Below are 15,012 nucleotides of genomic sequence, written 5' to 3' on the forward strand. Positions count from 1 at the left end.
GTGGCAGACATTTTATGTGGGAGTTGGCCACTTATTTTTCCTTCAAGGCTCATTGCTGAGCATCTGGATTTAGAGAGGCCTTAGATGTACATCGTGGCCGGGTCTTTCCCTGCTCAGCAGTGAGGCACCCATCCAGCCCTACAGCCCAGTACACTGGTGTGGTGGGCACTCGTTCTGTGTGCCTGACTGTTGTCCATACAAGCTTTTCTAGGGCGAGCCCAGGCTTTAGGTAGCCATTTGCTGTCCAAACCCACTGAAGAACTTCTATGAAGGTGTTGACTCCAGGCTCTTCTGGATGCCTTCACTGGGCATCTTAGGGTTTGAGAAGCTGGGCAGTGCTCAGTAGCATGTTTGAGCAGATGTGAGGTCACATTGAACAAACAGCAAGACTTTCCAAACCATCTTAGACCGGGTGAAAGAAAAATGGGGGATAGATTACAACCAACCCCCCCTCTCCATTCAGGAAACTCCCTCCCCAGTACATTTCCCCTACAGTGTTCTCTTTACACTACAGTTTATCTCTTAACACTGTTTTGTTGAGCCACAAGCCATCCAAGAACTTGGTGACATTCACAGTAGTGGTTTTGTGTGCCTCTCACGCTAGTTTCTTTTCTATCGCTGTGATAAAGCAGCTCACACACGTGCTTATTTGGGTTTACAGCTCCAGGAGACTGAAGTCCATGGTGGCAGGGACAGCTCACAGGGAATGGTAGGACTTAAACCCTGCTAGCCTCTGACACTCCTCCTCCAACTAGGCCACACCTCCTGATCCTTCCCAAACCGTTGCACTAACTGGAGATGAAGTATTCAGCCATATGCAAGCCTATGGGGACCATTCTTACTCAAGCCGCCACACCATTCTCCCACCCCGTCTCTCTGGAGTGTGGGGGTGTATGCATGTGCCTGTGTACCCTGTGGCTAGTGGCTGTGGTTAGCTGGAGTGTCTGTGCTCTGGAGGTGTGGACACAGCAGGTGGCTGGGTATCTGTCCTGTGCAGCTGCTCCAGGGGCCAGAACAGGCTTCTTTGTGTTGATGCAGGTGCTCAAGAGGCCTCAGTAGAGAACTGTGTGGTCCTTTAAGATGACCTTGTCAGCTGTTCAGGGTTTGAGGAACTCCCAGGCAGGCCCAGGTGCATGGGGTTGTGGGCCTGGAGCCGGTGACTTCTTGGGGGCACTCTGTTAGTTGGCTGCCTGCTGCTGCTAAGAGCTGTGTTCCACACACGCACAGTGTGCCCTTCTCCCTGCCCTTGTGGTTCAGCACCAAACTGCACGAGGCTGCAACTTCTGTCTCTTCAGGGGTCTGTGACCTGAGGTGCCATCATCTCAGCCCTCAGTGGCGAGATAGGAAGGTCTGCACGGGTCGTTTTCTCCTGAGACTAGGTGTGGGAGACGGTCCCCTATGGCTCTGCATGGGTCGTTTTCTCCTGAGACTAGGTGTGGGAGACGGTCCTATGGCTCCCATCCTCACTCCTGAGACTAGGTGTGGGAGACGGTCCCTATGGCTCTGCATGGGTCGTTTTCTCCTGAGACTAGGTGTGGGACACGGTCCTATGGCTCTGCACGGGTCGTTTTCTCCTGAGACTAGGTGTGGGAGACGGTCCCTATAGCTCTGCACGGGTCGTTTTCTCCTGAGACTAGGTGTGGGAGATGGTCCTATGGCTCTGCACGGGTCGTTTTCTCCTGAGACTAGGTGTGGGAGACGGTCCCTATGGCTCCCATCCTCACTCCTGATACTAGGTGTGGGAGACGGTCCCTATGGCTCTGCATGGGTCGTTTTCTCCTGAGACTAGGTGTGGGAGACGGTCCCATGGCTCCCATCCTCACTCTGTATTGTTTTGTGGAGTGACAGACAAGCCCGGCAGCTTCCAGTTTCTGCTTCTGTGGGTGCTGGACAGTCCTGGCTGTGGGCAGGAATGAGCTTGTGCACATGCCAGGGCTCCAGGTGGGTTGCACCACCGACTACGAGGACGCTGGCGCTACATTTGCAGCGATTTGTGCAGGGCAGGCTGGATTCTTAGGCAGGGAGCCTAGTAACAGTGGCTTTCACTGGCCTCTTCGGTGTTGGAAGGGTTTTCTGTAAATTACTATTATTTTTTTTAAAACCCTGCAAAGGAAGTACCAGCAATACACATGAGGATTGAGCAGCCAGCAGGCCAGCAGTTGGCATGCCCAGGCTGGCTTTGCTCTCAGTTCTCAGGAGCCCTCTCTAAGGGCGTCGGGCTATTCTGTGTGATTTCTAATGTGGGTCTGGTTGGTGTCTGCGTGAGCCAGGGGACATTCACTCTCAGTTTCAGGCCACCTTGGTGTGGCTGCTTGGGTATAGAGGTGAATGAGGCGTGGCCCCCAAACGTCCTCAGCTTAGTCTAGAACATAAGACAGTGCGGAAGAGGAGGGTCATGAGAAGACAGGTCAGTAGGGTGAGTGACAGTGTGTCTGGGAAGAGCTCATACCTAGGAAGCTCCCGTCCAGACTAGAAGCAGGAGTGGAGCTGACAGTGTGGTGTTGGCCTATGTATGGTGGTGGAAAGCAGTTCTCAGAATCTTCTGGAATGCTTAAAGAAGTGGATTGGATGCAACTCTCCCAACACTCGCTAGGTTTAGTGATTAGTGTCCCAGGTGATTCTGTTCATCTGGGTGGGGGAGTCACCAACCCACACCCTGGGCCCCAGAACTGGCTGACATCCCTGGGAGAAGGAGTAGAGAAAGAATGGTAGGATGGAGTTAGGTCCCAGTGGTTTCCTGGATTGAGGGCCAGTGTGAAGATTCCTTTGGCACCAGAGGCTGGAAGAAGAGCTGAGGCCCGGCTGTGGAGGCCAGGTTACAAGGGGCAGAGGGCGTGGCTGATGGGGCCCCAAGGAGGTTGCTGCATCATTGGGGACCAGCTTGCCAGACTGCGTGGATGGGGCAGGCAGGCGCAGAGGGCGTCAGGAACCTTCAGCAGAGAAGCATGTGAAGTGGGGGAACTGATGGGGTGCTTCTCGTCTGTCCGAAGTGGGAGGAACCTGAGTGTGCTGCCCGGGCAAGGAGCCAGTAGACAGGGATAGCTGGAAGGAGAGCTGCCCAGAGGGTTCCTGGTGAAGCTTTGCACAGAGATGGATTCCAGAGTCCCGAGATTAGCGTCAGCCTTGAAGAAAAGGAAGGCCACTCCCCTGCACCCTGGAGGGAAGGAGGTAAGAGGCTTGGGGCTGCTGAAGTGCAGCTTGCCTGGCTGCTGGAGGAGGGACGTGGATGCCCCCACTTAGGTCTTTGCTCCTGGCTTCTTGTGTGACGAGGGAGCGGGTGTACCAGCTGAGTTGGATGCAAGATGCTGCGCGCCCCCCCCCCCCCCCCCTCGTTCTCCAGCATCCTTTGGGGATATTCCCAGAAATGACTTTGAAGCGTGCTTGCCTAGTAAACCTGGCAAGTTTAGAAATGGAGGAAATTTTAGAGTTTCCTACCAGCTTTCAAAACAGCCCCCACTTCAGGAGACTACCCTCAGATCTGAGCGCTATCTCAGACTGTCTTGGAGAAACTCGTGAGTGTCTGAAAGGCGCTGGAGCTGGTGGCAGGACTAGAAACAGCAGCTGTTCAGGTCAGGGCTGCTCTGTCCATCACCCCGCTAAGCCACGGAGTGCTGTGTTTCAATTGCAAAGGAAGGTGAATGTGGGAGTGCATTTAGCTTCCTGTGAGCCAAGGAGGTCATGGCCAAAGCCTGTGTGTGACAGGGCAGTCCCTTCCATTGTGCTGAATGCTGAGTGACAGCCTTTCTCCATGTGTTCTGTGGTAACTCCACGGCACATTTCACATCGTGTGTACCGTGTCCAGCATGTAGATTTATTTTAGCTGTATGAGTGGATACCCTCTGCCTCCGTGTGATGATTAGTGCCTGGTTCTTGTTATACGGTGTAGCTCAGCAAGGCTCCCAAGTCACATCGCTGTAAGCCAGATGCTTGGAAAGCGTGTGAGTGTCTGGTGCCCATTGACAGCAAGGTCGTTGTCATTGTGTTGCTGGTGTTGGCATGTCCTGTGCCTTTGACCTACCTTGTCACTGCTCAGAGATGACCTTCTTTCATGCCTCCTTCTCAGGCCCCTTCTTGCTCTCTTGCGCCCCCCCCCCCCCCCCGAATGCTACTTCTTTGAAGGATTAATAATAGACTTTTAAGGATCAGCCTCTTCTTTCACTGGGAAAATGTGGTTACCAGACTGGCTTTGGGGCTTCTCACGGCCTTGGGAGTTACAGGTTTTGGGTGTCACTGGTATTTTGCTCTGGACAGGACTGTGTCCTGTCCCCTGTTTGATACAGAACACCCCCCCACACACACACTATTTCCAAATGTTACTGCCCCTGCTGAGAGCCCTGGGACCCAGCATCCAGATTATCGTTGGGACATGGGTGCTGCACGTAGTGGCTCCTTCAGGCTGATTCATGCTCACGTGCTCTAAATGTATCTCAGTGGTTACGTCCTTGTGGGCGGTGGGATCTGGCTGCTGTTCTGGTGAAGAGAATAGCTGTAAGGGACAAGTAGGGCTGTATTTATTTGGGGTGGAAACAATCTGTTAAAATTAGGCTGTATTCTCCCCGCCCCCCATTAAGCGAGAGCCGATTCACCTGTAGTGCAGCCAATGTTCATCTGTTGTTAGGATTTGCTGGAGATGGGCTGAGAAAAAAGTGGATTTTTTTTGCTTGGAGCAGACTAACTTCTCACCTCTTCCCTCCCCTGCCTACTGAACCCAGGGACTCATACATACTAGACAGCCTTCTACCGTGATCAGTGCTACTAGCCCAAGATCAAGTTTTTAAAGTAGCTAAATATTTACCCTGGTACATTTCAGTATACGCGTCAGGCTTTGTCGTCTTTATTCAAAGTTTGCGTTGTTCTTGTCCCACACTTGCTGTGTTTGTTTAACCCACATGCGTAGATACGACCCAGGCCTTCTAGATCCTGACCCTGGAAAACGTAGTCGCAGCAGCCTGGTCCTTGTCACAGAAAGCAGAATGTCCCTCCTAGGCCCTGGCTGACACACTCCATTCTGGGTAGAGTGAGTGTCCGGTTGTGACTCTGGGAACACACACACACACACACACAATTCTAGGTGGAGTGAGGGTCCAGCTGTAGCCCTGGGAATACTGACATCTCCTTCCTTCTCTCCCGCAGAACCTCAAAGCGGACCCAGAGGAGCTTTTTACCAAGCTGGAGAAAATTGGAAAGGGCTCTTTCGGTGAGGTGTTCAAAGGCATTGACAATCGGACTCAGAAAGTGGTTGCCATAAAGATCATTGATCTGGAAGAAGCTGAAGATGAGATAGAGGACATTCAACAAGAGATCACAGTGCTGAGTCAGTGTGACAGCCCATACGTAACCAAATACTATGGATCCTATCTGAAGGTAAGGCTTAAAAATAACGCTGCTTCCTTCCCCTTGTGCCACACTGGGCTGAGCGGGGAGAGGGACAGACGCAGAGTACTCTGATAACACAGCAGGTTTCTAGAGCAAGGAGAGATTCTTTGACCTTTGCGTTCAAAAGACGTGGCTTTGATGGCGCTATTATCATCGAAAATGCCACTCACTGGATTTTATTTTTGGTGAAAGCAGTTGGTGTTGACATTCTGCTTCAGAGAAGAAGCTGAGCGGGCTTTGTTGAAACTGTTGATTAATTTATGACAGTAGCCACTGATCACTCATAGGAGGCTATGAACCTCCTGCCACCCTAGCCCATGTGTCTTCATAGTTAATTTGTCGGCTGTGCTTTACGGTGGTGCTGTTTTTATGCTGCAGAGAGTTGATGGTGTTGATGAGGTAGCGGAGTAGCTAAAGCGTCTACCCTCGGCTCGTAAGAAGCCAGGTGAATCAGGTCAAGCAGAAGGGACAGCAGCGGAGCACTACGGAGGGTCCCTGGCCTGCCCCGTTCTTTCAGTGGTGAAGTTGTATTAATAGTAATATAATGTGGGTCTCAACCCCTCTGGGGGTTGAACAACCCTTTCACAGGGGTCGCCCCCGACCATGGGGAAACACAGATATTCACATTAGGATCGTTTCAGCAAAATTACAGCTGTGAAGTAGCATTGGAAATAATTGTTTGGTTGGGGTCAGCACAGCATGAAGAACTGTATTAGGGGCTGCAGCATTAGGGTTGGGAACCGCTGCGTTCATGTGGTTTGACCCCGCATAGAAACTGTCATGGTGGATCTCCTAGGGTCATCCCATCACTGAGAGCCCAGGGCGGCTCCTGTGTTCAGGCCCTGGACAGGCGGCTGTGTTGCTGAGCTCATAGAAGTGGAGTCCTTAAAATGGAGATGTATTTAGAACACTTAAGAACTGGTGCAAAACATCTCTTGATTTCTGTGGAAGCCAGAACTTCCTCTCCTATGTAGAAGCGAGTGTTTGCTAAGGCAGAGGTGAGTCCGTCCCTCCTCTGGCTGTCTGCTGGACACATCTGCTCTGGTGCGAAGGGGAGGGGAGGGATTGGTTCTTATGGAAACGTGACGGTTATCAGTCTAAGGTCTAAAAATTTTGAGACCCTTTGGTTCACCAAAATGAGCATTGGGAAATGAGAATTAGGACGTAATGCTATTCTCTTGTTGCTGTGAGAGAGAATGACAGTCTGTGTTTGCTGGGTTTATGCAGCTTTTGAACTGAAAATGGTGACTTCTAGGGTTACGTGGCACCGGGTTTGAACCTCATCAGCATTCATTTTTGTGTGGGGCTGCTAGTGCTTGTTTTCTTTTTAATCCCTGCTTCCTCATTTGTGAAATGGGAAAAAAACCAAACCAAACCATAGTAAGCACTTGGAGGTTGCGAAGACGAAATGTGGACTAGTAAGTGAAAGCTGTCCCTCCGCCTCCTCATCAGAATCACCGCCTCACTCCTGCGTGTGTGGTGACAGTGGGTGCTACCGCGAGAGCCGTGCTGTGGGGGCACCCAGCTCAGCCCTGGGGAATGCCCAGGCCTCTGTGTAGCCTTAGACGGCTCTGGTTGATCTCACGGAGGTTGCCGGTGAGGTGTGGACAAGTCTTACAGAATTTGGATATTTGCAGCTGGATGGTTATGGGTGACTGTAAAACCTTTTTTTTTTTTTTTTTTTTTTTTTTTTAAATCATTCTTTACTACTAATCCACTTAGCTTATATTTTAGCAAATACTTATCTAAAGTTAAGAAATTTTGGAGATAGGGTCAGAAAAAAGTGGAATTTTTGCTTAGAGTGAACCACTTTCCCTTCTCTTCTTTTTCCTGGGGATTGAGTCTAGAGCTTCTCGTATACCAGATAGTCTAGACTCAAGTCATAGAACTGTAAAATATTTTTTTCTTCCAATGTTAAAAATTATGGTCATTGTGACGGTTGATTTTAATCGTCAGCTTGACAGGGCTCACCCCGAGACCCTCACCGAGGCCCCTCTACATCACGCTGGCCTGCAGACACGGGCTCAGCAGGACGGTCTTAGAATAACTGACATGGAAAGACGCACCCCACTGTGGGCAGTGCGTTCCCTAGATGGAAGACCTGTGGATGGAGTTGGTTTCTTTTACTCTTTTGGGGGTGGGGGTGGGGAGAGCAGCCACCAAGCTCCCAGATAAATACACAGGTTTATTCTTACTTACGAATGTCCAGCCTTAGCTTCTTTCTAGCCAACTTGTCTTAAGTTACCCCGTCTACCTTTGCCTCTGGGCTCTCACCTTCCTCTAGGCTCTGTACCCTTGATGTCCACTCTCCTTTTCTCACTCCCTCTCCTCCCAGATTTCTCCTCTTATTTATTCTCTCTGCCAGCAACCCCATCTATCCTTCCTTCTGCGAGGCTGTTGGCCATTCAGCTCTTTGTTAGGCCAATCAGGCAAAGCACCACAGTAGCATAAGCACGCAGCATCCAAGCTTTCCCCTTAGGTGAATACGTAAGGCCTGGGAAAGTCTGAAAGGTGACAACATACCATTTCAACTGAATTCACTGCTGTTCAAGTATTTAATTTGGGGAAAAGTAAATCAGCTCGGATATTAACCAGACGCCTCTGCCTCCTCCTCCTCCCACGGCCACTGTACTAACCTTTGTACCGCAGTACACGAGGACTAATGGGATGGGGTGGGTGGAGGCAGGACCAGGGGCTGCTGTGGAGTTGCCAGATGGTCGGTGTGGTTGGGGTGCAGAGCATCCTGCTGCTGTATTTGGGGGAGATGGCCAGCCTACCAGATCTCTGTTGAGGGTCTCTCATGGTCACAGCTAGGGCTCTGCTTCCATCCTCCTGCAGATGCTCCACCGATAGGCGGCCTCTCAGCTGCCCACTTCTTAGAGGATTACTGCAGGGTCGGGGGGCCTGTTGGGCTTATCTCAGAGTTCATGTCTGAAAGCTCATTGTTAGTGTCCTGCTCTTCTGGAAACATTTCTCTGGTCTCTGCCATCATCCCAATTCTAAAGCAAGTCACATGTGAGACCCTGGTAAAGAAATTAAATGTGTGCCTTTCAAACCTTCAGTGCTGTGTCCTCTTGTCAGCATCACTATTAGGGACACAGCCACATGGGGTCATTATCTCATTTTGGGTTCAGATCCTGAGTTTACAGTGAGGGTTTTAATTTCTTTTGAATATCAGTTCCTAAAAGTTGTTAGGGTGTTTTACCCACAAGATTCACCGAAGTTAATACTGAAAAGGTCCCTGAGGAGTTCTGGGAAGGACCTATTCTGGTGAAGGGTCAGTGTGCCGGGTGCATTCCACACCTCGCTTTAGAGTGGCGTTACTCCGCCATATTCTTCCTTTTTTTTTAAAGTTGAGAAATAACTGAAATAACTTTATTCATGAAAGTTGGCCAGAGTCCTCTTAGAACCTCTGAAACTGCTCCTTGGCAGCCCTGAGCACATCAAGCGCAGGGCATGCGTGCTCCCATGGTGACAGTGTTGTGTTCTGCACATCCCTGAGATGGGAACAGGTGCACAGACACGTTCTCGTGATGCTTCTCAAGGCCATGGCACTGTGGAGGTAAGATAGTCCTAGCCCATGACAGTGTCCTCGGCACCAGATGGGGTCTGGCCTCGGATGGAGACGGTACCAATGAAAGGACAGTTCTTGTCTATATAGGTGTCCTCTGTGGCCTCCTTGGGTGTCTTCTAGAGCCTAGACCAATGTTTTTGTAGTACCGAGGGAGTTTCTCCTTCCCAGCAGAACACACTTCTTGGTTTGAAAGATGGAGGATTGCTTTTGGTAAGCATGCTCGGTTTGAATGCCCGTCATCTTCCTGGCAGGAGAGGGAAAGAGGTGTGCCAGCTCCCAGGTCTCCTCCTCACTGCCTGCCCCAGAGGAAGCGAGAAACCAGTCTTTATACTGCCCAGGAAAGAGACAGAAAGATGTTGGTGTGAGTGGCCAGTGTCTGTGAGTCTGTCCAGGTCTGGACTATCTCCTCCAGCATAGTACATGGCCTCTTTCTTGACCTTAGATATTCTGAATTAGCACAACAGAATGCAGTTATTAGCGTCTTTCTGTAACCTGTGTGCTGGCTAGTCTTAATGTCAGCTTGGCACATGGTAGAGCCATTTCGGAAGAGGTAACTTCAGTTTGAGGAAATGCCTCTGTCAGATTGGTCCATGGCAGTTGGGCATTTGATTGGTATGGGAGGGTCCAGCTCACTACAGACAGTGCCACCCCTTCGCTATTGGTCTTGGATGCTGTAAGAAAGCAGGCTGAGGAAGCCATGAGGAGCAAGCCAGTAAGCGGTACTCCTTCAACGCCTCTGCTTCAGTCCCTGCTTCCAGGCTCCTGCCCTGACTTCCCTGAGTGATGGGCTGCCAGCTGTAAGATGAAATGACCCCCCCCCCCCCAAGTTGCTTTTGGTCATAGTTTTATCACAGCAATAAAAACCCTAAGACACTCTCTAGGGAGACACGCATAGCGCACACACTGTGGCTCTCTGCCTTGCCGGTACTGTGTTACAATCAGAGGAACATTAGGTCCTGTTAGAACCGGACAGATATTTCTCTTCATTCGGACGTTCTTTCTAGCTGTTTTTCAGAAAGCCGACCCCTGGATTTGTCCCAGTTCCAGCACATTTAGGGATCCTGATGGCTGCTCACTAGGGTGTGCGTCTTGGTTCAGTTACAGAAATCGACACCTAGTAAGTCTCGTCAAAGTGCAGGCTTTCTTACTCCTATTTCTAAAGACAGAATCCCACCATGTTTTACTGGAGTGGAAGAAATAAAATACTGTTTTAATATTGGTACACGAGAGATGATTTGACATTTTTGGGGCTGGAGTCACTGTACCAGTTTTAAAGGGCCAGGGGATGTCGCAGCTCGCCCATGTGGAGGGTGTGTGTGAACCGTGGGTGTAGCTTGTGGTCCTGTCCCACGCATTGGTTCCCACTGCCCACTTGGCGGCCTTCCCTCGCTGGGGTCTGAGAGCCAGTTCTGTAGATTGCTCTGTTGTCAGTGCTGCTGGCTTTTAGTGAGTAGAGGTCTGGGATGGCCCCATAGTGTGTAGGACCACCCGAGTGCCAGAAGTCTGTGTGTGTGATGTAGCGGTGTATTTAATGTTTACTTGCTGGATGTCTTAGCCATAGTTGAGTTGTGATGTGGTGTCTGAGAGCCAACTTCAAAGGGAGGAAGAACTTGTTTTTGTTTCCCTTGTCAGGTGTGTCTTGAGTAACTTTTGTTTTGGGAAAACTATTTGTTTTTTGCAAATGGTTGCCAATAATGGTGAAGTATGATTTCTTGCCATCTGTTTGCTTTGTTTTAGATAGTCTCCAAGTGGCTACAGAACTTTCTGACTGTCTACTTAGGGTGCTCTCAAACTTGCCATCCTCCTGCCTCAGCCTCATAAGCACTGAGACTCCAGACATGTGTCACCATGCTGGATTCTCTCTGGGCTCTGATGATACCCTGTCCTGGCTATTGATGTTGAGCATGGTTTGCCTTTTTTTTAATTACTGCTAAGAAAAGTTTCAATTTTTCAAATCTTAAAGGCAGTATTTAGTTATGCTTAGCTGTGTTTTATTGTGAGCAGTCAGTTTGGCTAACTGTACTCACCAGTGTTTCTGTGAGCAGTCAGTCTGACTATGACTGTTGCTCGCCTGTGTTACTGTGAGCAGTCACTCTGTGTGTTCACCTGTGTTACTGTGAAGTCAGTCTGTGTCTGTGCTCACCTGTGTTTCTGTGAACAGTCAGTCTGACTGTGTCTGTGCTCACCTGTGTTACTGTGAACAGTCAGTCTGTGTCTGTGCTCACCTGTGTTGCTGTGAACAGTGTGTCTGTGCTCACCTGTGTTACTGTGAACAGTCAGTCTGACTGTGTCTGTGCTCACCTGTGTTACTGTGAATAGTCAGCCCGACTGTGTCTGTGCTCACCTGTGTTGCTATGAACAGTCAGTCTGACTGTGTCTGTGCTCACCTGTGTTACTGTGAGCAGTCAGTCTGACTGTGTCTGTGCTTGCCTGTGTTACTGTGAGCAGTCAGTCTGTCTGTGCTCGCCTGTTGGATTCTTTGTCCATATCGTCTAGGATGTGTTCATTCAGTTTTTCTGTCTCTAGCACTTGAGATGACAATTTAAACTACTTTTCTTTTCTGTCCCTGCTTCTAAGTGTGGTGTATTCTTTGTTGGTGAACATTCTTGATTTTAGTGAGAGGAAACTGTCGGATTTCTGTTGTGGGGGTGCTGTTTAGCGAACATAGCTGCTTCCTTGGGTTAGAAATTAAATTTTATGATTTACCTGTTCCATGTGTTGTGAGGCTGCAGGGCCCAGGGAAGAATCTTGCATCCTGCAGACTGCCAGGGTGAGCCATGCTTTCTCTGATATTGAGTATTATCACACATTGGTTTAAAGTTCCCTTGAGTGGGGTGCTTGTATTGATAGGACTTGGGGTGACTTGTTACAAGTTTAGATGGAAATCTACAAACTCACTTTTGGGGAACTCTTGTGGAGAAACAGGATAAGGTACACCTAGAAAGAAGAGGGGGAGTCTGCTGCTGCTGGCGATTTGACCTCGTATCCCAGAGATCTGGCGACCCACACCACAGACCTCTTCACCGTGTGTTCACCCAGCCTTGGGACCTGTTTCTTTTTCTGCCCACCAGCCGGGGTGAGTCTGTTGTCAGCTTACTTTTAGTGTGTGTGAGTCAGGGGCCACGAAGACCGGACAGGGCCTTCTGGGTCTTGTCGGTGCTGTTCTCTGGATGAAGAAGACGTGGCAGGAAGGTTGTTGGTTGGACTGGGCACAGGGGCAGAAGTGCCACAGTTGGTCCATAGTTTGTGGTTCTGACCCTGACTAGTGTCTCTCACTTTTCTGGTTCCCTTTCATTGGTGGTTTGTCCCCCTCTGTCAGAAAGGGTGAGGGGACGAAGAGGGCGTGTTGTTGGGGCCCCCTGAGAGGCACCCTTGATGGCCTTGTGCTGGGTTTTCTGGCCCTGTTTGTGGCCTGTTTTCAGTTTTCTCTCTGCTGGAGCAGTCTGCACAGCAGTGGCTGGAAGGTGCACCGCATCATTTCACACCTGCCTGCAGCCTGCGTCTGTCGCATGGCATCTTCAAACCACCTCGTGTGCCCTGGTGTGGAATTCTCAGTGTATTGTTGGGTGGCTCACCATGAGACATTGGAAGAACGGATGGATTTGTACAGTAGCCAGTGCTGGCTACATGTAGCTCCGGGAGTCTAGGCAGTGAATACATGGCTGGGGAGTTGGGCTCCTTCCGCTATGGTGAGATGCCCCTTCACATGCCAGAGTAGTGGTGTGTCAGTCGAAGGGAGTTCCTCAGGGTAGCCTAGCGCTGCCCTCCCTGTCCTGTGGTCCAGTTCTACAACACGGCCCTCGTCTCTCACTGTTCCGTGGTCCTGCACTTCTGCTTGTTGCCACTGCCTTGTTTCTTACCCATGGGTGGTCTCGGCTACCTTGATGGGGGGTGCTGACCTCTTGCACAGTGCCTTTTCATCCTTGCACCCTAGGGTAGCCCCTAAAAACATGGTGGGTTTTGTTGTTGTTGTTTTGGTTTTTTCTTGACAATGGAGACTTCTGGCTCTTGACTGAGATGGACAGACTTACTTTCTGGTCATCTCTAAAAAGTGTAGCAGAGTTTTGCCGTTTTAAAAGTTACAGGACCCAGTTTTATTGGTATGTTTAAAAGTTGGTTCTTCAGAGAAATAAAATTTATCTGCAAGTGATCCCCTCTGAATATATGAAACATCTTAATAAAACTTCGTGTGTGTGGTTTATATTTAGAGACAGGGCCTTATGGGCTGATGAAATTCAGTCTGTCCTTGAACCCGTGGCCCTAAAGTTTGTTTCTACACCGAAGTGCTAGAGTGTTCTTAACATTGCTTGTAGCAGGAGTCACCTGAAGACACTTGTCCACAGGGAATGGTGGTGCAGAGAAGGTTCTGCCCCTCGTGTAGCTGGGGTGTTGGGAGTGACTGCACTCATTTCTTAATCGCTGTGCTGTTCTTGGACTACGCGCTCAGCTTGGTGTGCTGAACTCAATTTAGTTGTTGTCAGATCGGCTCTCTGATGATTGGCTTCGGTTGGACCTGGTGACTTTTCTTGTTGTCAGACAGTGGAAATGGGCTGGTGGCAGGGTGACCCTGGTCCAGAAGTGGACTTTCTGCAGTGTGCATCTCTAGACGCTTCCCTCTCCCTTCCAGTCAGACCAGTGTAGGCAGCACTTGGATGTAGGCGGCCTGTGGAGTGCATGTTCCCAGTCCCTGTGGTGAGGTGGAAGGAGCTTCTGATGAAATGTGCAGTAGCCAAGTTCTGTAGACTTATTACAAGCCCTGTGGCTACCTCTGTGCCGAAGTGGGCCATGAAGACCGCTTGCCTGTCCTTCGTCTCCTCAGTTCTGCATCTGTATTCCAGAATGCTTTTCTTCCTGGAAGTTGAGCTGCTATTCAGAGCCGACAGGTTTGTCATGAAGAACCGGGACATGAGCATTCCCGTGTGAAGGCGCGGTGATTTCTCAGATTTTAGGGACGTTGGCTGGTGTGTGGTGAGAATGGGACTTGGGAAGGAAGAGCTTTGGTTCCATCTGTGGCTTCCTCTCCTCAGAGGATGGCAGCTCAGTAGTCGGTGGGCCCGGAGACCTGCACTTCCTCATGCATTCTAAACCTGTCTCAGTCCCTACCTTGTGCACGTGTGAGAGCCTGAAGCTGTGTCTGTAGCTTCCAGCTGAGGCACGGCTCTTGTTGGGTAGGGCTGAGAATCCCCTGGGCTAGCAGTCTTGAGTAGGGGAGAAGCTCGGCGAGTTCCGGGTGACTGCTGTGGTAGTTGCCACTACCTGAGCCTGCTGCCTATCTTACCACAGAAAGACAGTGGATCAGACCCTTGGTTTGAAAGAAAATGGCCCCCAAAAGAGTAGCACTGTTAGGGGGTGTGGCCTTGTTGGAGAGAGTGTGTCCCTGTGGGGGTGGGCTTTGAGGTCTTCTACACTCAAGCCATGTTCACTGTGTACTTCCCGTTGCCTGTGGATCCAGATGTATAACTCTCAGCTCCTTCTCCAGCACCATGTCTGCCTGTGAAATACCATGCTTCCTACCCTGATGGTAATGGATTAAACCTCTGAACCTGTAAGCGAGCCACCCCAATTAAATGTTTTCTTTTTAATGTTGTCATGGTCATGGTGTCTCTTCACAGCAGTGGACACCCTGAGACGCCTGTACTGAGGTTATGTTGGAAGAAGGTGGTTTTGTCTGTAATTATAAGACAGTCCTGATTTCCAAGTTGAAAGAGGACTAATTTTTAGAAAATATAGGAAAGAACTTTAATGTTGAGCATATAAAGATCGTACTCTGGAAGAGAATGTGTTTCTCACCTCCCTTTCCCTCTGCGATAGGATGGGGAGAGTCACGTTGGCACAGTAGTGGGCATTGTGTGGGGTGGGTGTTCTGCCTGCACGATCCCCTGTGCAGAGTGGTTGCTGGGCCTGTGGATGCTGGCCACGGCCAGCTGGAGTCACTGGGGTGGGATGAGATGGGGGTGAGGAGACTTAAGGGTCGTCACTGTGACAGTTTGTGTTCTTTCTGAAAAGGGGACTTTATTTTAGCCCTAGCAGAGGGTCTCAAACCTGTGCCCATGTTAGGGTTT

The 15,012-nt window shown here is 50.1% G+C and overlaps 1 protein-coding gene across 3 annotated transcripts in view; it reads left to right on the plus strand.

Annotated features, from left to right (window-relative positions):
• Window positions 1-15,012, plus strand: part of Stk24 (serine/threonine kinase 24) — a 91,223-nt gene that overhangs the window by 41,148 nt on the left and 35,063 nt on the right. For 2 of the 3 annotated variants that reach the window (XM_038310315.1, XM_038310314.1), the window contains exons 2-3: window positions 2,991-3,168; window positions 5,134-5,364. In XM_038310315.1, coding sequence (XP_038166243.1) covers window positions 3,091-3,168; window positions 5,134-5,364 — 309 coding nt within the window. In that variant the 5' untranslated portion in view covers window positions 2,991-3,090. The remainder of the gene's footprint in view (window positions 1-2,990; window positions 3,169-5,133; window positions 5,365-15,012) is intronic. The other variant, XM_038310316.1, reaches the window with a different exon arrangement.

This window comes from Arvicola amphibius, chromosome 13 (genome assembly GCF_903992535.2).
Source record: "Arvicola amphibius chromosome 13, mArvAmp1.2, whole genome shotgun sequence".
Classification (NCBI taxonomy): Eukaryota; Metazoa; Chordata; class Mammalia; order Rodentia; family Cricetidae; genus Arvicola; species Arvicola amphibius.